This window comes from Chlorocebus sabaeus, chromosome 1, assembly GCF_047675955.1.
Source record: "Chlorocebus sabaeus isolate Y175 chromosome 1, mChlSab1.0.hap1, whole genome shotgun sequence".
NCBI lineage: Eukaryota > Metazoa > Chordata > Mammalia > Primates > Cercopithecidae > Chlorocebus > Chlorocebus sabaeus.
Genome location: NC_132904.1, coordinates 89,280,175 through 89,306,888, shown reverse-complemented (window position 1 = coordinate 89,306,888; position 26,714 = coordinate 89,280,175). Strand labels below are relative to the sequence as shown.

The 26,714-nt window shown below is 40.2% G+C and overlaps 1 protein-coding gene across 5 annotated transcripts in view; it reads right to left on the bottom strand.

Moving 5' to 3' along the window:
* Positions 1-26,714, bottom strand: part of FAT3 (FAT atypical cadherin 3) — a 698,441-nt gene that overhangs the window by 195,528 nt on the left and 476,199 nt on the right. For all 5 annotated transcript variants that reach the window (XM_073020268.1, XM_038005353.2, XM_073020270.1 and 2 more), the window contains exon 4: positions 11,759-11,820. In XM_073020268.1, the coding sequence (XP_072876369.1) occupies positions 11,759-11,820 (62 nt within the window). The remainder of the gene's footprint in view (positions 1-11,758; positions 11,821-26,714) is intronic.

The following is a 26,714-nucleotide window of genomic DNA, read 5'->3' as shown; positions in this document are numbered from 1 at the left end:
GCGGTTGACTCATTAGCCTGTCTTTGGAGAATAAGCTATTCCAACTTACATGGTTACAGCTTATTTAAGTGCATGGTGGCCAGTGGAAGCTGATAAATCTCTAAAATTTTGGGATCTTCTTCAGAAAAGGGCTGAAAAAATTAATATATTTTTGAGTGCATACCATGTGTCAGGAACTTCTGTAGTCTCATTCAGAGATGCTATCTTATTAAAGTATAGTAAGCATATTCAACAACTATGAACCAAACTATAAATATGACACATAATATAAGGCCTTAAGTGTTCTGAATTTTGTCACAAGATGACTGCTTCAGGAATCACATGGAAAATATTAAAGCTTCTAATCATAATAGCTAACATATTAAACACTTAACATGTGCAATGCATGTGCAACCTAAATATCCTCACCAAATCTTATAAAGGTATTATTATTGTCCCAATTTTATAGGTAAGGAGACGGAAGTTTAGATTAAGTAGTTTGGCTCTAGGTCACACAGCTAGAGAGTTATTATGTCTGTCTCCAAATCTTGTGCATTAACCATCTCTATCTACATTTATAGTATATTAGTTTGATGTAAATGTAAAGGGATGATCAAAATTAGGACAGTGTTTTATAAGACATTTTTTTCACTGTTTGATTGAATAATTGTGTAACATTCATACAGTGCTATACTCCCAAAAATTAAACAACCGAATTTATTATAGGTTTTCCCAATTTTGAAGGCTGGTATTGTTCCAAGATTCTAACCTATTTTCCTTGGCTCTGACGTGCAGGGCTGTCCTGAATTATTTTCATGACAATGTTCTGCATCCTCACGCTGACAACTCTCTTGGTATTTCAGTAAACCGGTCTTGCCACAAAATAGATGAGGTTGGTAGCCCCCAATTTGCCACAAAAGCAAGTTGCTTGAAAAGTCTTGAAACAACAGCTTATTTGAAAAAAGCTGTCTGCTGTAGGCAGGAAGCATGCCAAAGTAGTTTTTCCTGATTATTAATAGAAGCACTTGAGTTGAATTCCATATTTTAAACTTGCTGTCATTACATTTTAAATTTTCCCACAGACAGATTTGAAGTCCTCAACTGGGTCAAACACATCAGATATTAGGCATGAGCTTCAGTGGTTTGTGAAGGCCTCGATAAAATTAGACTGGACAGATCATTCTGTAGCTCGGAGAGTGTGTGGCATAAAATAAACTAGGAAAGCCACACAAAGGAAAGAAGGAAAAGGAGCCACGGAAGTAAAGGGCAGAGAGTCAATTTACCATCATTGTACTATGGGGAAGAAGCCAGTCTGGGCTCCCAGGATGGGGGATTCACAGTTAGGAGTTCTCATGATTGTTCAGAGACATGCAGGAAACTTCTAACCTCTTCTGTAAGAGGGTAGAAGCCATTTGTGCAATACCAACCCTTCAGGGTAATAGGCTCCCTTCCACCAACTCCCAGAACTCAGCCAGAGGTTGTAGATATTACAGCTGCTTGGCTCAGAAGACTAAAAGGAAACAGCAACATAGCACCACATTCAGAAACCATTCACAAATGAAAACAAAGCAGAGTCTCAGCTCCCTACAGCCTGTGTGCACAGCTCAACAAGCTGTGACCTGCCTAGAGCAATTATCTGCCTGTGCACCACGGGTGAGCAGAGCAGTCAAAACTGGCTCAATTCCATTGCCAGGCGGAGCCACTGGGTGGAAGGACCTCCCTAGATCCAAGTGAACTGGTTTCATCTACTGCTGCTCTACTAATTAGTGTTCAGGTTTAAGGAGAAACAAAACAAACACAACCTTTCACAAACAGGTAAATTAGAGGTGGTTATTCATGGAAGCAAAGACTTATTCCAGACAACTCTCCCAATATATGTAAGTGTTTGCCTGCAGCTTATTAACTAGTAGGTCAACCAGGAGCACAGAAAAGCAAAGTTAAAAAGAGCTACTGCCAGATGAGATGCTCACACAACTTGAGGTACCCCAAAAATCCACAGCACCCTTCCGTTCCTTGGCTCAGACAGAAACACCTGTGTGGACAATTGTTCAGCTGAGATCCCAATCAAGTCCTCACATGCGATCATTTCCAAAGTCAACAGACTCTCTTAAGACTGAGCCATAGGCTCATTTCTTATTTATTTTTAAGGGGACATTTTAAAAGATGGGTACATTTTAAAAGATGTGAGGTGAAGGGAAAATAAGAAACTAATTAGATCCTACAAAAGATATGAATTACTTACTTCATTCTGAGAGGATTACAAATTATGAGGCAAGTAAGAAATCTTCCTTTCTGTCAAACGTTGCAAAACAGGGGTTCGTTGACTTAGTGTTTTTAAAAAAACGATGGAGTTGTCAACATGTAATATAGAGAGATGTGGAATGCAGATGTGATTTGGTTTTTTAGGAAAGAAATTAAGATTTCCTGCTGATACTGGGCCTACCTGCTTTCATACCTGCTGCTGGCAGAGCCTCTTTAGACGAAGGGGCAGGTGGAATCCACTGTTCTTCCCCCTCCAAGCCCCCACTGCCTGCACACATGCTGCTCCTCTGAATTCCTTACCTACCCAGACCCATGGGCATCTTGTAATCTCTGTTTTGAATGTACTAGCTCTGAGAATTAATATTTGCTCTGACAGGTTTGTTTTTCTGCATCAGATTCAATATTTGCTCTTTAGACAATAGGGAAATTTAAGTGGTACATCTGCAATTCATACTGGTGGGAAGATCTCAAAAAGGATTATTCTTAAGGGCCCATACCAACCTGGACAGTTCTGTAAAATTAGGAATAGTAACCCTCGCTCCCATCTCACAAGCATGCCACCACCATCACCACCACTACTGCCAACATTACGACCACCACCACCATTACCACCATCTCCACAATCACAATAGTCACTGCTACCCTCATCTCCATCCTCACCACTGCCACTACTATAGTCACAACTGCCATCTCCTCCACCACCACCACCACCCTCACACCACCACCCTCACACCACCACCATCACACCACCATCATAGCACCATCACACCACCACCATCACACCACCATTACCACCACCATCACATCATCATCACACCACCACCATCACACCATCACACCACCACCATCACACCATCATCACACCACCACCATCAAACCACCATTACACCACCACCATCACACCATCACACCACCACCATCACACCACCACCATCACACCATCATCACACCACCATCATCACACCATCGCACCACCACACCACCATCACACCACCACCATCATACCATCATCACACCACCATCATCACACCATCACACCACCACACCACCACCAACACCACCACCATCACACCACCACTATCACACCACCATCACATTACCATCTCACTACCATCACACTGTCACACCACCACCATCACACCACCATCATCACATCACCATCACACCACCACCATCACCACCACCACCACCATCACCATCATACCACCACCAACACCACCACCACCACCACATCACACCACCACCAACACCACCACCATCACCACCATCACACCACCATCACACCACCACCATCACACCACCATCACCACCACCACCATCAACACCACTATCACACCACCATCACACCACCATCATCACCACTCCTTGTTTAGCTAGACTTGGAATGTCAATGGCTATCCCTAAATAGCCTACTATAACCTTTTTGGGGGATTATTTAAGAATGACATGAGGCCATGCGCGGTGGTTCACGCCTGTAATCCCAGCACTTTGGGAGGCCGAGGTGGGCGGACCCCGAGGTCAGGAGATGGAGACCATCCTGGCTAACATGGTGAAACCCCGTCTCTACTAAAAATACAAAAAATTAGCCAGGCCTGGTGGTAGGCGCCTGTAGTCCCAGCTACTCCAGAGGCTGAGGCTGAAGAATGGCGTGAACCCGGGAAGCGGAGCATGCAGTGAGCCGAGATCACCCCGCCACTGCACTCCAGCCTGGGCGACAGAGCAAGACTCCGTCTAAAAAAAAAAAAAAAAAAAGAGAATGAACGTGATTTTAGAAAAATCTCCTGCTGAGGAGGGGTTTGTTCCTGGGCAAGAAGCATTCTTGTGGGTAAAGCACTGGGATTTCTGAGAAAGGTATGCTGGCAACACTCACTGAGAAGAATGGAGGAAGGAGGCACTCAGGAAGCTAGAAACTTGAAGGCGGGGAAGGAGTTAGGAACCCGTGTATGCCACAAGAGGGCCTTCTGTGGAGACTTTTAACTTGGGAGATAATTCTCCCTTGGGATATGGAGCATGAAGCATGGGAACCCTCAAATTTAGATGGAGGTTTTTCTACCGTATTGTAGTTGCTGCAGTCCCTAATAAAGTCTGATTCATTTGCATAGCCTTGTGAGGTGGAGGTGTGAGGAGGGGAAGGGGCAGGCCAGTCGATGAAATCTGGCTGCTTACTGGTCTGCTAGGGCTGCATAACCAAGGAACACAGACTAAAGTGCCTGAAATGACAGAAATTTGTTTTTTCACAGTTCTGGAGGCTAGGAATCTGAGAAGGTATTGACAGGGCTTGGTTTCTTACAACACCTCTCTCCTTGGCTTGTACAGACAGCTGTCTTCTCCCTGTCTCTTCAAATGGCCTTCCCTCCATACATATCTGTGTCCAAATTTCCTCCTCTTATAAGGACATTAGTCAGTCATATTGGATTAGGGCTCTCTCCAATGACCTCATTTTAATTTAATGACCTCTTTAAAGGCTCTTCTTTCCAAATCCAGTCACATTCTGAGGTACTGGAGGTTAGGATTTGAACACATGGATTTTGGTGATGGGGGCTGGTGCACGATTCAGCCCATAATACATGCTTTACAGTTACTCCTCTGCTGAGTCCAAGCTGGTACCCACCATGTGGACACAGCGTCCTCGCAGACGGGCTTGGTCCTGGAGCTCAGGGCACAGCCCAGCAGCAGAGTGAGCCTTGTCCAGAGCTGGGTGGACGGGGCAGGCCAGAGTACCAGGCTCTGAGGATTAGCTGAGGGGGTGGTGGATGGACAACCGGAGTATGAGAGAAAACCTGCTCTTTTCAGATGCATACAGACTGATCCTTGAGGCTGGGTTAACTTGACACCTGGGTCAATCCCTTATTACAAAATGAGAGTGAGAAAAGATGATTCAATTTGTCACATTTCAATAAGCTGATGGATATTGGTAGCCATATTTGTTCCATAAAGAGAGAAAGACCTATCCTGGGCACTGCCATGAAGTAGCTGTATGACCTTGGATCGCTCTCCTCTTTTCTAGGTCTCAGTTTCTGTATCTACACAATGTGAGAGCACAGTTGGGAATATATGAATTAATAACAGTTTCTTGATGCCAAGACAGCAGTTAACAAAAGTAGCTCCCTGCTTGATCTGCAGTTTGGTACTCTAGGAGACCTTACTGTGAAAGTCAAAGGAAAAAATATCCAGTGGGAAAAACACACCAATTTCAAGAAGAAAACCTTGGTACTTGGCCCAGTGCCAGGCCTTGAACAGGCATTTGATAAAGCTTTTATGAAAGGAAGTAAAAACAGAAAGAGTGCATATCAACTTTATCGAGGTTGATACAATAAGAATAACAATGTGAACGAATGAGAGAATGGAAGGAATGAGCGGAAAGAGGTCAGAAGCTGTGTCACAGGGCATTGATTGTGTGTGGAGCCTCCTGGGAGCTCCGGAGCACTGAAGGTGTTAGCAACTCTCCTTCTGACGCTGATGCCTGCTCCATGCTGCTATTTTTATGCATAGACATATCATTTTTTGAGGGCCCATGGATACTTCCTGCAGAGTTTTCTGAGGGTGGCAGAAAGAGACACCTAAGGAGAGAAACTTCCATTTTTCTTGAAGTTAAATTATGAAACTATGGACTGTTTAATGGGTTGAAATGAGCCTGCAGTTCTTCTCCACCAGAAATTATCATTATTTTAAAAGCAAATGCTTTACCAAAGTAAGAAACTGCTAAGGGTGTACTCTCACCAAAGAAATCAATTGGCATCCTAAGGCAAGAGAAAACGTTATAAAAACTTAATAAAGAGCAATATTTTTTCCCTCAGAAAATAAAACTACAAAAAGGGATGAGAACTTCAGACTGGAAGAAAAAATATTCACATGAGTTGTATGTTACAGAGGACAATGAATGAGTTTGTTAAAAAAGACAGATACTAAATTACATACATTCCTGTGGATCCAGCCTATTCCTTTGTAATCTGTTATTTATACTGACTTCACTATTACATTTAACCACATTCTCTGGGCTGTTCCAAGTTCTATGCATACATATGACATAATTTCTCATCCACTGTCTTTACACTGGTTACTGGGCCTTGTCATCTTCTTTTCAATTTTTTTTTTTTTTTTGATTTGCAAATAAAATACTCTCTGTGTTCTCTTTGGGAGACTTTTATCAGAACCATCCAGCCCTGAACGGAGAAGCATTTCAAGATCAAAAGGGAGGCAAATAATACTCTTCAGCAAGCAAGATAAAGATTCACACATAATTAAGCCAGGACTATAGGATTATTTAAGTAGATGTATCTTTTAAGAATAATCGAAGTGCTATAAGCTTTTCAAACTGCTGGAGCCAGTCCAGGAAAAGAAAGAGAACTGGCAGCGTGTTTGTGGAGGACAAGGGGAGGAAGAAGGAGATGGAAAAGAGGGAAAGGACAAGCAATAGGCAACTGGCGTCTTTGTGTGCCAGGCCTTCCATGCAGTTTGTGAGGCAAGTTTATTAACCCCATTTTCCAGATGAAGAAAAGGAGGATCAAAGTTAATTTAACTTGGCAACGCTCATGCAGATGAAAAGAAGCCGAGCATGCCTGCTTTCTGTCTCTACGTCCATGCTCTTTCCTGCATGTTAATTCTCTCCCCTTCAAGGTCTCATTTAGGAATAAAATAACGTATCTTACTGTAAGCATTCATTCACACACTTATTGAGTGTTCCTTGTTTCCTGGGTGCCAAACAGATGCTTGAATACAAAGATGAGTAAGACATTCTGTGCCGACAGTGGCTACCATTCATGGAACACGTACTGTCTAACAGACGGCGTCCTAAGCATGCTTCACCTGTCATTTAATCTACTCTTTATACCAACCCTATGGCAGGAATTGTTATCCCCACTTTACAGATGAGAGAAAGGGGAGCCAGAGAAGTTCAATAGCCCATCTAAGCTCTGTGAAGAGTACCAAAATACAATTACAGGCACACCTGAATTTAACATTTGAGCTTTCCCACACTACCTTAATTCACTGTCTTGATAAATCAAGTTGCATGCCCACAGGGAGCTTAAACATCTCATAGGTTAAAAAAAAAAAAAAAAAAAAAAGGAAAGAAAATCCAAAACACCCACCCAAAACAAAAAAAACCCCCACAATCCATACAAGTGATAATATAATAAGAAAGAGTTAGTGCATTTATTTCCTATTTCACAGCTGCCTTCTCTGAAAATGAAGTAATCAGGGCTAAAGTCACAACCAACAAACTAAAACATTAATTCACTGTTTCATTTACGTGTCCGTTATCAACTCTTGGCATCTGTATGCTGGAATTAGTCTTCTATCTCCACTATAATCATAACTGGATATCAAGGAAGGTATATGACTTTGAACAAATGAGCTAAAAATTCTTTATTTTTGCATTTTATGGTAGGAAGAGAAGATTAAGCCAATATTTTCACATAACAGACTTCCAAACCAGGCAAGAGTTAACACTTAGAATTCACTGAAGAAGTATAAGCTGTACTTGTGAATTTGCCTACAGTTCTTTGCTGCTCTTGTTGCTTTAGCAAGTCTTTGGATTCTGATAATGACAACCCTCCTTTTATAGTAACAGATTTTAGGCAAATGCTCTACAGACTGAAAAACCCTTGCAGCCCATACACTATCAAGCTAAATATCTTAAACCAACGTATAGATGGAGTGTCAGCAGTGTACAAGTAAAGTGCCTTCTACCACGGGATAACAAACTACCAACAAATCATTAATGTCCTCCTGGTTATCTATTCAGCAGTGTACCTGCCAGGTCAGCTTCTAAATGGGTCCTTTCAAGAAGAGTCAATTTTATTTTATTGGGAAGGACAGATATGAAATAGAGCCAGAAGGTTAATATGAGTTTAAGAGGAGCATAAGGTTATCTGGGCAATTAAACGCTCTCCAGGAGGTTAATTACCCACACCTAGGCCTTACAAGTCACAAAATATATCAGCAGTTTCAAAATTTTGTGTATAACAGACAACTCTATTCTACATTCTCAGTGATATCATTTAACTTATTTTTTGCAGGACTAAGTTAAAGTAACATTCCTTCTATGGTCTATTTAGGAAAAAAAAAAAGAAATGTTGTTCAAACTCCTGCAGCAATGTCATATAGAAGAAAAAATGTGGCCAAAATTGTACAATTTTAGAGAGTGAGAGTAAGACAGTGTGCGTAAGACAGAGAAAAAGAGAGAGAGGACAGAGGGAGAGATTGAGATTGAACTGGTTTCTGAAAGCCTTAGCAGATTTACTAAATGAAACTGTGTGTGTGGCGAGCCTGGGAGCTGGGTAGGGCAACGAGGTTGCTGGAGGGCAAGTTGGTATGTTTCTGATGACCTCTGGTTTTAAATGTCTTCACTCTAAAGACCACAGAAAAGCCAGTGTGCTGTTGCTAGCTGAAATCATGATAGGATTTGTGTTAGACCTACTTGACCCACTGCCCTCACCCTCATTCAAACCACCATCATCTCTCACCTGGATCTCTATAAAAGCTTCCCACATTTCCCTGCTGCCACTGGTCATCCTCAACCCCCACCCCAAGCCTGTCTCTGCCCAACAAGGCAGTCAGCCATCACTTATGATGGCAGTCACATCATGTCACCCCTGCTTAAAGGCTTTCCATTGCATTCAGGAAAAATTCAAAATCCTTACCATAGTCCCCTCTGTTTGCCTTTCCAACCCGCTTTCCTATAACCCCTGCCCTCCCATCCCCACCCTGCCTTTACACTCTTCATCACAGTGGTCTTGATTCTATTTCTTGAACAGAATCTTAACATCATGTCATCAAGTGCCACGTCAAACAAGCCCTCCTAACTAGTCTACTGAATGTTGCCTGTCACCCCCCCACCCCAACTTTTAGGCACTATCATGGAACCTTCTTTTAGTGGCTTCCGAGAGCTTCTTTCTGAAGTTACAGCACTTATTCATTCCATGTGCTTCCCCATCCTTCGTGCTCACTTTGTGTCCCTGGTACATGGAGTGAGTACAGGGCTTGCTACCTGGGGCTCCTTCTGCATTTCAGTGATCTGGAGCTTCTATCTTTCCTGGAGTGGAGTGGTGCTGTTAAATCTTTAGAAAGCTTCTAATATTATGTCATCATGTGATAATACTTAAAACCACAACAATTAACAATGATAACCACACTTTACTAAGCACCTACTTAGCACCAGATACTGGACTGGATGTTTTACATGTATTTTATATTTTAATCTCCCAACAGCCCTATAAAGTTGTTCATTGCTATGCTGTCCTACTTCCCTATGCAGATGATACCAGACACAAGTTGAATATCCCTAATGTGAAAACCCAAATTCCAAAATGCTCAAAAATCTGAAAGTTCTTAAGGGCCAACATGATGCTCAAAGGAAATGTTGAATGGAACATTTTGAATTTTGGAGTTTTGAATTAGGGATGCTCAACTAAGAATACTGAAAATATTCCAAAATACCAAACATTTCGAATCCCAAGCATTTTTAAAATTATTTTTTATAACAATGCATAATAGATGTATATAGTTTCAGGGTACATGCGATAATTTAATACATTTGTGTACTTGTGAAGATCAAATCAGTGTACTTGGATTATCTATCATCTTAAACATTTGTTACTGCTTTATGCTAGAACCATTTTAATTCTTCTCTTCTAGCTATTTTGAAATATGCAATAGATTATTATAAACTCTAGTCACCTGAATGATCTATTTAATACTGAGTCTTATGTGTTGTATCACACCATATGTTTGTACTAATTTATTAACTTCTCTTCATACTCCCCACCCCATCCCAAGCATTTTGGATAAGGGGTACTCAACTTGTACTGATCAATGATATTCTAGATCCCAATCTGTGTTAGTCCAAGGTACTAAAACCTTACTCAGTATTTATGTAAGTCTGTCAAGGATGTGAATCAATTCAGGGTTCTTTTGGAGAGTGAATTCAAATGCTTGGAAAATATTCTTCGTCTTTGCTCTACTATAGATCCATCCTGTGACAGTCACACTGCACCACAAACCTCCTGATGACAGAGACCACCTTGCAAGGGACCGGGCAGTAAGTGATCTCAGCCAGATTCCTCAGATAATGAGACACCCTTCCTGCTTCCTTCTGGGAAGTAATGGGTTCAACTATCTAAGAACACAGCCTCTCCAGGTGTCCGACTGTCTTCTGGAAAGGAAAGAACCCCATGAATATAATATAAGGTCTTATTTTTCTGGCAAATGTACTTAAGTTCTGGACCAGGTAGGTACTGCAGCCTGTTAATAGGATTTTGAAAAAAGAATTACTATAATTATTTTTTTTGGCAGCCTGGAGCCTTTTATCTTTATGAGATGATAGTAATGTTTTAAAAGGATTATCATAGTGTTGTATGATGATAATAATAATAATCCTTTATTATATGCAATGCTTTCAGAGTTTTAAAAATACTTTGATACAAAATAGAAGGTTTGATCCTAAGAGTGATCTTTTGAGGTATAAGGGATTGTAATTGTTTGCCAAATTTCATAGTAGGGGAAACTAAGGTTCAAGGCAATTAAATAGCTTCAAGCTATTCACAGCAGGGCAGCTTCAAGACCCACGTAGCCTGATTCCTAGTCCAGTGTTCTTTAAATAAATCATGACTGGTGAGCTAATTTAAAGGAGGAGACCAGAAGAGATTCTAGCATAAGATTTGAAGTGTGTGTTTGTGTGCATGTGCATGTGTGTGTGTGTGTATGTGTGTTTGTATGTGTGTTAGGAGGGGTGGTGGATTCTAGAAAGTGATTCTTAGGAAATAAAAGATTATTTTAGAAGTGTAGACACATTATAAAACCTTAACAAAGCCTTGAGTTCTAAGCATTGTCATCTGTTTCATATCACACCGTCACAATTAAATCACGGTGTCATACAAACTACCCAGGCTTCAAGCGTCCCAATAAAGACACTCGATACTTAAAGAAAGAACGTTCTGCAAAGCTCTTTCGTATTTATTTTCTCATCTCATAGCTTTTTATTCTCTCTCCAGAAATAACGCTTTTAGAGTTTATTTTGCTGCAGTTTCTGTCTTAATGAATTAAAGGAGTCCATTTTATGGTTTCAGCAATAGTCATCTCTGGCAGTGACTCAACCAGCGGCTTTCTCTCAGTTCTTTCCCCAAGAAAAGAAAAGAGGAAAGCAAAGCTTCCTCATAAATGGTGCACTTACACTCTTTCTCTTTTTACATCTGTGGCCCCAGTGGCTCACAGGGCTCTGCTCCTGAACTTTCTTTTCTGATTATTGACACGAGAGCCTGAAGTCAAGGCAGAGATGATGATACACCATTGTCTTCAGCAAAAGGCAAAGGCTGCTCTACCACCCTGGTTCAGCACACAGGAGCATCTTGAGAAGAACACACTAGAAATCCCTAAATTCAGAACATAGCAGCCCAAGAGAAATATCTTCACTTTGATTTCCACTGTTCAAATATATTGAAGGTGTAGTTTATGTTGAAGGTTAAAGAAGTTTAGTGAAGTCAGTTTTAATGAATTCCAGTTCCCTCTATGCGCTTACCTCCAGAAAATGTTCTGCCTGCTGTTCTCGATCCAATTTCCTTGAAGTTGTTGTAATCAGACCTGTGTAGAAATGAGAATATTTGACTTTTAAATATCTGGGGCAAACAGCTTACTGAGTGTGGGGAAACAAGTCCAGTTAAAGGAAAAGCAAAAGTGGTATGGAACTGTAACTTTCCAATCCCCCATGACAATCAGAAGGGTATCAAGAATCATTCTTAAAAGAAAGTAAAATTTACAAAGAAAACCTGAAAAATTGTTTCAGCCTATCTACCACAGTTGGCATACTGTAATTACTTTGGGGATGTAAAAACTCACTAAAGAACTTCTGTTTTTCTGATAATGAAGAGTTCCAATGATTCATTTGCATATGACTGAAATTCTACAGTAGAAACCTCATTAAAGATTTTAGAGTTCCTGAACAATTAATAGGTTGTTTATGCTGATTAGATTCAGGCTATGAAACAGTACTTTCTTACTTAACTTTTATATGCACATATAATTTTTGCTATACTTGACAAAGAAGGTTATTTCTGTAATCGCTACTTATACACATAATTATTTCAGATTTAATAACTTACACACCAAAGATCTCATACTGTAATTGTATCATTTTGTTTTATGTGTTTGAATCTTTATAAGTTCCACATGAAAAATATCTATCTTTTCTTCCAATGGTGTTTCTCATAAGTGAATCACCCCTTTGAGTATAAAGACAAAGAAAAGAAAATGAGAAGACAAAACCTTCAAGGCCTCTCAGCTTATTGCACCAATTTGTCTTTTGCAGGTTTTATTATTCCTTTTGTCAAATGGCAATTAGGAGGTCAAATTTATTTTCCATTTCTTGATTCCACGATGTCCCTAAAGAGAATATGGGGTGGGCTGTTTTCCTGGTGTATGCTGATGGACAATGGAGGAACAGAGAAAAATCATATGAAAAGCCTGTCCCAGTGCTGGTGAGGTAGGTGCAATGTGGAAAGGTATTTCCAGGGGCTGTGAAAGAGCTCTTGACCTCAGGCTTCTGTCTTATATAGAAGTGGTGGGTGGGAGCACACAGATTTTAGAGAAAGCCAAGAAGAGACCACAGGAAATTAAATGGCTCCCCACGGCCTTCAAAATAATATCCCACTCAGAGTAACACGGCTGTTTACAAGCTAGCCCCTCCTCTCCACCTCCACACTCCCCACAGGAGGAAAACCTGTGTTTCCAGCGTACAAATGATCTGACTTTCCATGAATTCATTGTGGAATGTGCCCCACAGATTTTTTTTCTTTATCTTTTTTATTGAAAATATAGATATATTGAAATATATGAAAAAATATATATATATGGTAGAAAATGAGCTTATGATTCAAGCATACCATGTGAAATAATTAAATCAAGTCAATTAACACATCCATCACCTACAATACTTATCATTTTTTTGTGGTGAGGACATTTGAAATTTATTAGCAATCTTGAAGTGTACAATAAACTATTATTAATTATATTCACCTAAGCTGTACATTTCTACACTGAGCTAGATTTTTAAAATTTAGCTCAGATGTTAGCCTTTGCTGACCCTGTTTAACAGGGCTAGGTGGCCATCTGCTCTGCCCTCATGTAACCGGTGCTCTCCATTATTGATCTCTGCCTTATACTAGAATCCTTTGTTCACATGTCTGTATTTCCCCGCTAGACAAATTGACAGAGTTACTTCATGAGAAGGGCCTGTCTTTTGATTCGGAAACTGATACCTACCTAGTTCCTCACCTAGAACAAAGAATAGGAACTCTTTAACGCTTAGTTAATGAAAAGTTGCTCTGGAAGAGATCCACTGTATTTTATTCTTCAGTTTTGCTACAGACTTGGAATGTGTTTGTTTAAGAGGGTATTGTTTTGTGTGTGGAGGGTGTATTTGTGGTGGGAAAAGTTTGTGTGACATGTGTACTCATAAAGTTTGCAGAGTTCCTCTGTGTGAATGAGCAACGCTAGGCACTCTTGGATGTGAAGAGCTACTGTCAGAGATTAAGGAGGAAAGACTGCCACCAGGAAGGTCAAGGAGGATCAGTGACTTTCCTTCCTTAGCTGACCATCAGAATCACCAGGGAAACATCAAAAACATAGATTTTGTCTCCCTGCTCCATCCCTCATTTACTCTATCAGAATCTCTTGGGATGAGGTCCGTGATGGTCCTCTTATTCTAAGAGAAAGGTGCTATCCAATTCCACTATCTTTCACTGAATCTCACTGTGACTTTTTATTGACCTTACTTCTTCTGACCAGACACGCCCAAGAACGAAATAGACTGAGCTGCTCTAGCATCTCGATTAGAACATTGAGCTCAGTGTGTGTGGGTGTGGGGTGGGGTGATGGAGATAGCCTGTGAGTGCCTGCTCAGGGGAGGTGAGGAGACGAATAAAGGGCAGCACAGCGCTCTGAGTCACATTGATGTGGATGTCTAACACACACATCTGACGCCTTCATTTCTGGGCCATTCTATTGGACAAGGTCATATGTCACAGAGGCTCTTTCAAAGTGGGGAGTAACTGTCTTCTCACAAGTCAGGGGAAGCTTTCATGGAGCCTCCCCTCTCCTGTGTGGGGGCTCCTCTATTAGAGCCCACAATAGGAATGAGACATGCTTGTTATATTGAGGCTATAAATGAGTCAAAGGGCTGTTGGCCTTCACCCTGCTGCTCTTTCAACCACAAAAGACCAGAACCCCTTTGCCCTCTGTTCCCCTGGGGACTCACTATCATCACAGGTGCTCCTTGCCCAGGGTCACATGGCCACAGCCCACAGCCCACTGTGGTGTGGCTGTGCACAGGGAAGAGGGAGGTCAGCTTCCTCTTCTGATGATTCTTAGGGCAATTCTTTAGGACATTCACTTGTTTTCACAATGCCCACATGTAATTGGGAGAGCTGCAGGCTCCCCTTCACCTTCATACCTTCACCTGGATGTGTTTCTCACCTATTGATCAGCCCACAGAGAGAGACAGGCTTCCAGAAAAGTCTGAAACAACATACACAACAGTGAACTTGGAGCTGTGAGGAAGACAAGCAGTTTCTGTTTCTGGAGTAAAAAGACACAGGAAAGCCTCCACTGGTTACAGTTCTCTTGGCTTCTACCACCTTTATTTTCACAGATATGAAATAAAAGGCAAGAAATAAAATGTAAGTTAAAAGTGGAAATCGGTAGGAAATCAGATGAGGTGGTATGAGGATAGGGAGTGTCTGTTTGCTAATGGGTACAAGGTTTCTTTTTGAAGGGATAAAAATGCTCTGAAATTACAGACTATGGTGATGGTTGCACAATTCTGTAAATATTCTGAAAACAATTAAATTGTATCCTTTAAACGGGTGAAGTTTACTATATGCAAATTATATACTAATAAAGCTATTAGAAAAATCACTAGAAAATCATAAACTCTGACTTTAAGGTTTTAGTAAGTCTTTTATATTTGGAAAAGGTAGGCTCTTAAAAATATTTAAATGAATGAATGAATGAATGGGTTAGTTAGTTTAGACCTCAGGCATGAAGAAGGGTTGAAATGAATAGAGTTGATTGGGCTTGTCCATAGGAATCTGGAACATGGAAACATTGAAATTTTACAGTTACAGCAACAACTGGTAGTTATTTGCAGTTGAAAATAAATAAATACATCTTGTTATCAAAATCTTGATAAAATAAATCTTGTTATCAAGCCAGGGTCAGCTAAACCACTAAGGTGTAAAAGCTTTCCTACTGCTCAAAGTACCTTCTTATGATGAGCTACGGTACCTCAGCAGCACTGTCATTTTTTACACTCAGAAAAGAATGCAGTGAGCCATCCTTCCTGGCCCAGAGGAATTAGTTAAAATGACCAATGCTGCCTCTTCATTTGTAATAACTTTGTTGTAGCTGAATGCATTTGGAACAAATAGAGAATAAGACAACAAGACAATGGAGAACAAGACAAAATAGAGAGAATAGAGAACAAGACAAAACAGAGCAACCTCCCTCCTCAACCACTCTGACTCATCACTGGGGAAGGCAACCCCATTCTGTAATCGATACAACAGAGGTGTGTGTGCATTACACATGTAACTGTAGACACACTGGGCACAGTAAATTGGGGACTGACATGATGAAATTGAATTTCAAAGATAAATCATAGGCAAGCATTTGAATGTGGTTTGGAGATATAAACAAACACATCATTTGATATAATTACATATGCAAACCTCCAATTTAGGAGGGGAAGTACGCCAGTCCTAAGTGAATGATACTCAATAAGGGGGCGGGGGAGACATATGGCTGGAACTGTGCAATTACTTAAAAATGGTTGCTTTTGATTTTTTGTTATGGAGACGGAAGAATCTAATGACCTCTCTCTCTGAGAAACAGCCTGAGCATGAAAATGTGGCTGCTTGTTTGAAAGAACTCAAAATGTTCTAAGTAGTTGTGGTCAGAGAAGTGATACTTTTAAGGACGATACCTTTTCCCTGATTTTTCTGCCTGTGGGTGTCCTGGGTCGCAGCTGTGTAATCTGCTGCCATGACATTCACGTTTTCAAGTGCTACTTGAAGCAGTGCGGGTCTTAGCTGTTTCAGCATAATTCTGCAAGACTGCGGGAAGCTGGGTTTGGTGTTTTAAAAATACAACTAGAATTATCAGCTCTGTGAGCGACAATTAATTCTTTCCTCTATGTTTTTCACATCCCATTTCCTATGCTTCTCACTTCTTCAAGTCTGTACCCAGCTATCTGGTAAACTGTTCAACATCCTTCCAGACAGTTGAGTTGTTACTTTCTATGTGAAGCCCTCTCAGACCTTTCCTTACCTGGCATGTTGCATGTAATTAATTCATTTATCATCTGAATCTCCATCTAGACTACAGTAGCAGAAGGCATAGGCTTTGGGTCTTTAAACACAACTAAGCCCACAACCTAGATCAATGCCTCCTCAATTTTTTGAATAAAATACTACTTTTGCAGCACACAGCATTTTGCTCTAATTATTTGCCAAAGAGTCAGTCTTCCCTAATAGGAAACAAGGAAAAAGGTGGTGGATAAAGCTTATTTATGTTGTATTCCTGGTGTTTAACACAGAAACTGGCACATTGTAGGTACCAAGCAAAATTTATCTGAATGAAGGTGATGTGGGTGTAGTCTTCCAGAACTCTCAATGTCATTTTATTATACAGAGTGGCCATAATGGTTCCAATGCATGGGTGTTAAAGCTGTCTGAATGCTCTCCTCCATCTTTTGAATAACTTTAATGTTTTCCTGTTTTTGGAGGTCATCAGAGCAATTCCTGATAGCCTTTTAAAAAAAATTTTCAGCTGCCAATTAAATATTTTTAATCTTTAATCTTACACACAAAGGATTTGTGGCCATTCCTTTGTTCTCTCCCATCCTGATTTCTAACTAATTTAGGGAGAAAAATAGGAAAATAATAATATAGTTGTATCCAATATTTATTGAGTACTGAATATGTGCCAAGCACTACATTAAACAGTTCATATACGTAATCTCATTTTATCTCACAATAGTCAGATATCATATAATCTAAGAATATACATCACATAGTCATTTTTTAAAAAAACAAACCTAATACATGCCTTTACCACAACTTTAATTTTTCCTCTAACTCTGAAATTTCAGAGACATTGGAATTATTTTGATTCCATTTGTAGGAAGAAACAGTTAAATAAACTTGCCTGAGGTCACCAATGACTATACCACAATTCAAACCCAGGAACTCTTGGCCAGGTGTGGTGTCCCCATGCTTTGACAGGCCAAGGCAGAAGGATTGCTTGAGGCCAAGAGTATGAGACCAGCCTGGGTAACATGGTAAGACCCTGTCTCTTTAGTAATAATAATTAGACAGGCACCTATAGTTCCAGCTACTTAGGAGGCTGAAGTGGGAGGATGGCTTGAGCCCAGGCATTTGAGGTTACATTGAGCTATGATTACGTACGTCACTGTACTCCAGCCTGGGTGAGAGAGAGAGGACTCGGCCTTTAAAAAAATGAAACCCCTTAAACCAAAAACAAAACTAACTCTGGAGCTTCTTCAGTGTTTCCCTTTTATCTCCCTAGCAGAAGATGTGGGGCATTGGCAAAGTCATCTGTCTAGGGGCCAGGAGATCTGGGTACTAGAATCAGCTCTGTCAGTAACTGGTCATAAGATCACAGGGAATAAGAGTCCTTCTCTAGGCCTCAGTTTCCTCATCTAGGAATGTCCTATGCATCTTTTCAGTGTGAAGAATGTACAGTAATATAAGGAATATTACAAGAAGATTATTAGTCTTCTTCCTTTCCTGCTTTATTCCCTGAGCACACGTTCTTCTCAATGGTCCTGAGCCCAGCAGTGCAGGACCTGGGTGGGTCACCCAATCAGGAACAATACATGCTGTGTTCTAGTTTTTATTTATCCACAAAAATGACATGAAGTTAAACATCCATATGCACATTTCTCAAAAGGAGGAAAGTAAAAATATCAGGTAACTCTAAGTATGTGCTTTTAAACAGGAAAGTACGCACACTGGTTATTCCCATATTTATGAGGTCTTCTATAAGATTCTGATTTCTAGAACCCCTATTTCCACCTCTTTCCCTTCAGTCCATTAAGGAGCATTAAAATATTCCCTGCAGTATTTACATATAGACATCAGGCTATGCACTCAATTTGGAGAGAAATGAAATGCATGCGTAGTGAATTCAACTTTCAGGAGTAGAGGAAAAATTAAAGTTGGAGTGAAGACTTGTATCACATTTCCTTAAAAAATAAACAACTAAGTAATATGTATTCTCAGACTAGATGATATTTATCTGAGAAGAAAGAATACCAGAAAGAAAAAAATATATATACAAGAGCTACAACATCAGTTACAAGGGGGTTAAAAAAAGGATTCTGGAAACTGCCCCCATGAGACATGCTTCTTAAGTAAGGGTTGTTTCATCAGGTGTAAAGACTTGGAGTTGCTCAATTGAGCACGTGGTGCTGCTATTAAATTTTCTTAAGAAAAGTTGACAGGGGAAATCACCCATGGAGCTTAAGCCTGCAAGTTGGACTTCTCTTTATAAATAGAGATTTCCGAGAAGCTAATAGAAGCGTTAAAACTGTAAAAGTGAGGGTATATTTTAAACCAAAGTATGAAGATGCTGTGGGTCAAACATGGTTTATGGCTGTTGGTTTTCTGTAATAGACACATTTCATTTCTTTCTTTGCAAGCCAATGGATGGCATTTCTGAATTCTGCCTTAGCAGCAAGGAAATCCCAGGCAGTATTTTTCTGCCAGAAATACTTTCCCCTTTGGATTCAGGATTCTGTAACCACTACAGGTAGCAAAGGGAACAAGCCATTTTGCAGAGGAAAACTATAGAGGCTGGCACAGATCTGGCAACTTCCCTTCAGGCCTAGTTGACCGATGGAGTTGCCCACAGCCTGGAGGGAGGGTTCTAAGGTTCAGGCAAGTCCTGCTTCCTAACACTACGGCTATATTAGATTGATTAGAAGCATCTGAGTCAAGTCCACTTGTCAGCAGAGTGAAAGGTAAGGTGGGGCCAACGAGGGAAGGAGTAGTGACGATGATGTTGTATAGTAGACAATACTTCCAAAGTCCTCCTCCTCTGTATGATCCTCTCCCGTACCCAGTGGTCTTGCCATCGTCATGCACACATGCATGCATGCATGTGCACACACTCATACAGTTAGAACCAGAGATGCTGTGTACATGCCTAATTTTACCAGAATACCTGGATACTTCCCACTCCCATCTGTTCTTCCATCAATTCCTCTCCTCATCACCAGTCTCCATGGCTCGCCCTCCCAATTGCACAGAGCCCTCTGGTTCTGCCTTCCAATGTTGCCTAGATGAGGATGCATTTATGCACCTGAAGAAGTCTCTAGGCTATTAAGTTAAACCTTGAATGCCATATTGGATTTCTTCAGAGAAATTAAGCCACAGATGGTAAACCAATATGAAGGATGTCGTATGAAACGATGCCATCTTTAGGTGCTATTTACATACCACTGATGTGCATGCTCAGATGTGCAATATGGCGCACTTCTCCCCCTTTCGCTTTCTGCCAAGATTTTTTTCATAATTCCGAATATTGGATAATCAAAATAAAGAAGCATAAGTGACTGGCAATCTAAATTCCACTATGTAGATGGATCCTAGAGATTATCCAGCCCAGGAAGCATTGTAGTATACTGGCTAGCAGTACTCAGGCTCTGGCATCAGACTGCCTGGCTTCCCATCCCAGTTCTACCGCTAGGCAGCTGCATATCCTTGGGCAGGTTACTTAGCTTCCTCATCTATAATGAAGCTTATTAAATTAAATAATTAAAATGCTTAGCATGGTTCCTGGCACATACTACATGCCCAAATAATAATATTCTTATTATCAGCTCTAAGAACAGTGCCTGGAGTATCATATGTGTTCAGTGGTTTAACTTTGTTTCCTTCCCATCTAAACATTTGGGCAGCAAAAATTCTAAAACATTTAATACAAACTCTGTCATCTGACAGATAAGGAACCTGAGGCTCACAGTATAAGTAACCTGTTCAAAGACTTACTGATTTAAAAAATCCCTTTGTCCATGCATGGTTACATTTTATTGAGAGGATAATATACACTTTTGCTGCTTGAAGCATAGCATGCATTAGCATCATGAGTGCTACTTGGGAGCTGGTTAGAAACCCAGACTTGTAGGCTCCCTCCAAACCTAGATAATGTATGCACAAGAATTTTAAGATGACTGACTCTAGATCATTTTTGGTTTTCAAACTTGGCTGTGCCCTGGAATCACCTGGGGAGTTTTAAAATATACTCACGTCAGAGTCCCACACCCAGAGGTTATGAATTATTTAGCATGGGGTGAAGCCTAGGCATAGGGATTTTTAAAAATTCTCCTAGGTGATTCTAACATTCAGCTAGGGGGAAGAATCACTGTATATCTAGTTGTTGTCTTCTGGATGATAGGGTTATAGCAATTACTTTCATTGGCTTATCTAAATATCTAGTTTTTCTAACATCAACAACACTCAACTTTATGAAATAAAATAATTTAAAGGACAATAAAATAGAGGCACCAGGAACAGCCTCCTGTATGCCATCATCTGAATTCTATGATGTTCTGGTCTGAATCCTTCCGCCAAAGGACTAAACTATGTGGTTACCATGTTTGTTTGGACTTCACTTATTAATTAATTAATTAATTAATTTTTAAAGAGAGGGTCTCGCTGTGTCACCCAGGCTGAGTGCAGTGGCACGATCATAGCTCTGCAGGCTGAAACTCTTGGGCTCAGGCAATACTCCCCACTCAGCCTCCCAAGTAGCTGAGACTACTGGTGCATCATCATCCCCAGCTAGTTAACTTTTTTATTTTTGGTAGAGATGTGGTCTCACTATGTTGCCCAGACTGGTCTCAAATTCCTGGCCTCAAGGTCTCCCAAAGTGCTGGGATTCCACGTGTGAGTCACCTTGCCCAGCCTGTTTTGACTTTAGATCGGAGGCATGCTAGGCATGCCTAGCAAGGAAGACAGGAAGTCCTGTCTTCACTTACTATACTGGCTTCCATTAGCTCTAATTTCACTTCTTCATTCAGGCATACTTTCTTTTACTGCCTATAGTGTTACACACTGCCTGGCCCCATCTGGCCACCCAGATCTCCCTAGCAGAGGGGGAACACCTCTATACAGATGCTTTCTCTTTCCCACAAAAACACATTTGGACACAAGGCAAAAGACAAAAAAGATACAACAATAAGTCTCTATATTTTCTTTCATCAAACTAACAATCCAGTGAGAGAGGTAGACACGTAGGAGAATCACTACAGTACAAAGCAAGATCTAACACACACCCTAGACAACTTTGAGTGTCCTTAAGGAGGAAAGATTTATGCTGAATTGTACAATTAGAAAAGATAAAGGAATGAGCTGTATTTGTACCGGGCCTTTAATGTTTAATAAGAATCTGACAGAGAAGTTGTGAAAAAGTCAAAATGTCCAATCTCCATTTAAGATTAATGGGACAGGCACTTTGGGAGGCCGAGACGGGCGGATCACGAGGTCAGGAGATCGAGACCATCCTGGCTAACACAGTGAAACTCGGTTTCTACTAAAAAATACAAAAAACTAGCCGGGCGAGGTGGCGGGCGCCTGTAGCCCCAGCTACTCGGAGAATGGCGGGAACCCGGGAGGCGGAGGTTGAAGTGAGCCGAGATCCGGCCACTGCACTCCAGCCTGGGCGACAGCGAGAGACTCTGTCTCAAAAAAAAAAAAAAAGATTAGTGGGACAGAAGCTTAACAAAAATGGTAAACTTGGGTCTAAAACCTGGCTCTGCTATTTTTTTTTTTTTTTTACTTGTATGGACAAGGAAACTTACATAACTTCTCTGATGGCAGTCTTATCATCTCTGAAATGGGGACAGTACTAGGTTCCTCATAGGCTTGGTTAGAAACAATAAAGCTGAGGTGCTTGGCACGGTGGCTTGTACTTGGATGCGATTTAAAAAGAGACACAGTATCTACAAAAAGCCGTGTATTATATTTTATTTTTATTAAAAACCCTAATAGCCCTGGGGTGCTATTTCTAGCCTATATTAAAAAGGAAAACCTTATTATATCTGGATTATTCAACCCCCAAAATGTCTGAAAATTTAATAACCAGGCAACTAAAAGTTGAAGTTTCTTTTTGTTCAGATGAGCACTCTAAAGTTCTGTAATTCCTGACACACTTGAAGTGTGAAAACAGCCATTGCACTTCCCTTAGAAATCATGTCACTGCAAATGATTTGTTTCTACATCTGTTTTCATCTGACAGATAAAATCAGGAGGATAGATAAAGTACAAACTACTCAGAGAATAAACAAAGTCTTGAAAATGCATGTGTGCTTTGTAGGCATGCAATCCTTTAAGATCTTTGCTCTATAATTTATACAAGACCCCTTAGGTAGAAGTGATGTTTTGAAACTCAATTTTTAAAATCTAGAAAAAATATAACTCGTATGGAAAGTTTGAATGCTGTCAGAAGACTGATAATGCTTTTTATTAAAAAACACACACACATTTTCCAGTTAATTTTCACTTAATTCAAAGTTTTCCTTTTGTCTTAAATTTATATTTACATTGTAAAACCTCATTAGTTTTCATTTCACTTGTCTGAGAATATGTAACAGTTCCATAGCTGGTTGAAGTTTACCTTTGCACCACCTAGGTAAATTAACAGGATGAAGAGGTCTCAGGGGAATATTTATTGTACTCAAGATAAACCATTTGCAGAGCACTTCAACTTTAACAACCACCATTTTGATGTTGTAATTGCAAACAGCCTATGTAACTATTCATTAGAATCCGTCCAAGCAGGTCTTTTGTTTGGCAACACTATGCTAATAGTAGCATTAACCTTATGTGTTTATTTGAGAGCAGTAAATGTGTGTTTCCTGAAATATTCTAGAAATACACATTTTCAACTGCTATAGTGTGCTCCTCAGAGTCTGAATCAGTGGCATTTCACTGTCTTTCTGTTCTCAGGGAGGAAGTACCATCTCTTATAATGATACTATTTATGCTTAATCATTTACCAATACAACTTTGGGCAAGTCTTTAAAAATGTGCACCTCAGTTTCTTCCTCTGTAACATAGCAATCATTTTACGGAGGAGCAAATAATTTCTTCATCACTAAGGGGAACATACAATATTTTTCCCATATGAACATAAGTGGAAACAAAGGAGAGATTAGTATTATTTATAACTGCTCTATAACTCCTTGGAAGAAATGCTGTATAAGTCAGGGAAGAAGCCTTGTATTTTCCCTCTGCTCTTTAGCAGAGGACTTCATAAACAATTCCTTTATATTATTTTGTATTCTGTTTACATGTTTTTTTCTGTCAATAGACTGTGGCTTCTCCAGGGCAACCATATTTTTATTCATATAATGTTCATTAAAGGAATACCTTTTAAGAGCCCAGGCTAATCATTGTATCTTTTGTGCTTAGCACAGGGCCTGGCATATGAAGGGCATCAATAAATATTGGTCTATTGACTAAATAAACTGTAATAATAATACATAATTAAATATATAATATATAGTAAACACAATCAAATAAATATATAATAATGAAATGTGTCCATAAGTGTGTGCACACACACACAAGTGCTACCATCCAAAGCAGGTAATGGTCTATACATATGGGAATATTCACTTAGCATTTATATTATGGCTTATAAAAATTTTGGGGAAAAGTTTCCAAATTCAGAACAAATTATGTGCTGTGATGATTACTGCTATGGGTTTTTAACATAAAATGTTACAGGTTCATAAAAAGCCATGTTTTTTGTGTCATGTCAGAGTCTGCAGTCTGTTTGGTTAATTGAGGTTAATGGAGGGAAATGGCAGATTGCCAGTACTAATGAGTTTATCTTGATTCTTTTTAATACGTATTTTATTTCTCTTTTGTATTTACTTTTTGTTTAACTAAATTATGTTATTTATCCAAGAATCTGTCACATATAAGTAGGGATTGATAGCCTATCAGAGAGCACTCAGCCCATGTTTCATTTCTCAAAAAACATTTTTAAAAAGGAAAGGAGAGGTTGCAAAAAATAGCCAGTCTCTGATTTCTCTAGGTCCACCAAGCACCCCACGATAAATATCAAGATGGAGGATAAGACAAAGCGCCCTGTAGGATCGCACTCACTGGTTGGAGTCTAATGAATTAATCATTCCAAAACTCTACAAAGAATCTAGCAAGGAATGTGCTAAGGGCATATATCAGCCATGTCATAGAAAAAGTGAGCTAGGTGGCATTTTAGTTTCTTGTTCAGAAAAGAAAAAGAAATGCAAATCAAATGAGAGACTCATTGAAAGAGTCAGGAAGAATCAGATAGCTGCAAATACTGGCTCTATGCGATCAGGGCTAGTATGGGGATGTGGGGAGAGGCAGGAAGCGCCAAAGACTGCCATAAGCATCTATATCTAGCTTGTTTATTCCATATTTATCCACAAGATAAATATAACTACATATCACTTGTTGAGTGTTATATCACTAAGTAGCTAGATCTGTTTGACTCCTATATTTGTACCCTGAACTGGTTGGTATACTGTAATTACAGTATTTCCTTGGCTTTACTGGTTCCCTTGGTAGAAGTGGAAGAAGGTTGTTCAGATTTTCCTCCTATTTCAGAAACAAGAACAGTGGTAGAAGACCTGAAATGTGCACACCCCATGGCAAATTTAAAATTAAGAGCTGCAACTGGCAGTGCGTCTGCTGGGCACTCACGTCCAGGGTCCCGGGACTTTCTTTCCTTTCACCTTTACTTTTCATCCCAAGATTGATGTCCATCCCACCCATGCAGTTCAGCAATGGTCCCAGGAGAACAGGTGCAAAATGTTTCTTCTACATTTTCAGCCATTTAGCAGTCTTTCTTTGGTACTAAGGGTTTGCAATGAGTAGGTACGCAAGAGGTACCCATTTAAAAACCAACTAGTCAAATGAACATGACACCCAGATTAAAAGACATTTTCATCTTCTTTGTTTGCACTCCGAAAAATTTAGTATTTTCTGAACAAATGGCTGTGCATTGAGCCTGAGAGTGGATTTTTAAACCATTCACAGCTCTGTGTCAGTCCTTCATTCTTAGGGAAAACCAGCTCAATGCTACTGTGGTTGTAATTAGTAGATAATTAGTACTTGTACATGTCGATGCTACATGTCATGGAACTGGTGCCTGGTTTAGCATCCACTCAACAAGATTATTTAATTTTGCTGCAATTTTAATTCTTTTGAATCACATTAATGCCTTGGCACTAGAAAATCTGGGACTAGCTAGTTCAACTAAGGTTTGAAATTGTATTAATGGATTTCATGTTTTCCATGAAAAAGAAAGTTGTTGGAAGGTTTCTGCATTAACAAACTGAAGAGCATTCCAGAGTCTCATGGGCCATTTTGGGCTTAGTTTTTCAAATATCATGTGCACTACAATGCCAGCCCCACCACTGGCTTGGCACTGGGGTGGTTGACTTTCAACGGATGCTGAGAATAAGGGGGAATGGGAATTGAATAAATAGAGGCATGTGGTTAGAGGATTGGGTGAAATTATGCAAAAAGTTAACATGGGGGACAGAGGGGTAAAGCCTTAACAGCTAGGGGTGCAAGAAAAGGCTTCCTAGGAAGGGATCTCTTGGGTTGGGATGAGTAGAAGTTTTCCAGGTAGACAAGGAGTAGCTTTTACCATATTCTGATGGGAAAGGAAAATCATACAAGGAAGAAGGACCCTGGTCCCAACCCCAAGTTACCTCAGGAGACCTTAGGGAAAACCCTGGAATTTTGTTTTACATATTAGTGGAAATGGAAGAAAAGAAATATCCTTTCCCTTAGGGGCATGCAATCAGTCAGTTCTCTTAACTGTCAATGTGGAAGTGTCTTCATACATTATGAAACAGCATTGTGGGCAACAATGGGAAAAGTCCCCACTCCATTCCTGTCACCCTCAGAATAAAGGGACCAAGACCACATTAGAAGCAAGTAAATAACCCTCACAATGAAATAGGCAGGAAATGCTGGAGAATGCCAGTCAGATACCATTTTTTTTTGTTTGTTTGAGACAGAGTCTTGCTCTGTCACTCAGGCTGGAATACAATGGCATGATCTCGGCTCACTGCAACCTCTGCCTCCTGGGTTCAAGAGATTCTCCTGCCTTAGCCTCCCAAGTAGCTGGGATTACAGGCATGTACTACCAAGCCTGGTTAATTTTTGTATTTTTAGTAGAGATGGGGTTTTGCCATGTTGGCCAGGCTGGTCTCAAACTCCTGACCTCAGGTGATCCGCACACCTCAGCCTCCTAAAGTGCTAGGATTACAGGCGTGAGCCACTGTGCTCAGCCCTGATACCATTTAAATAGCGCTTCCTCCCCATTCCCTTGTCCTCCTCTCAGAACACATTTGTAGGGTGACCAACCATCTCGGTTTGCCCAAGACTGTT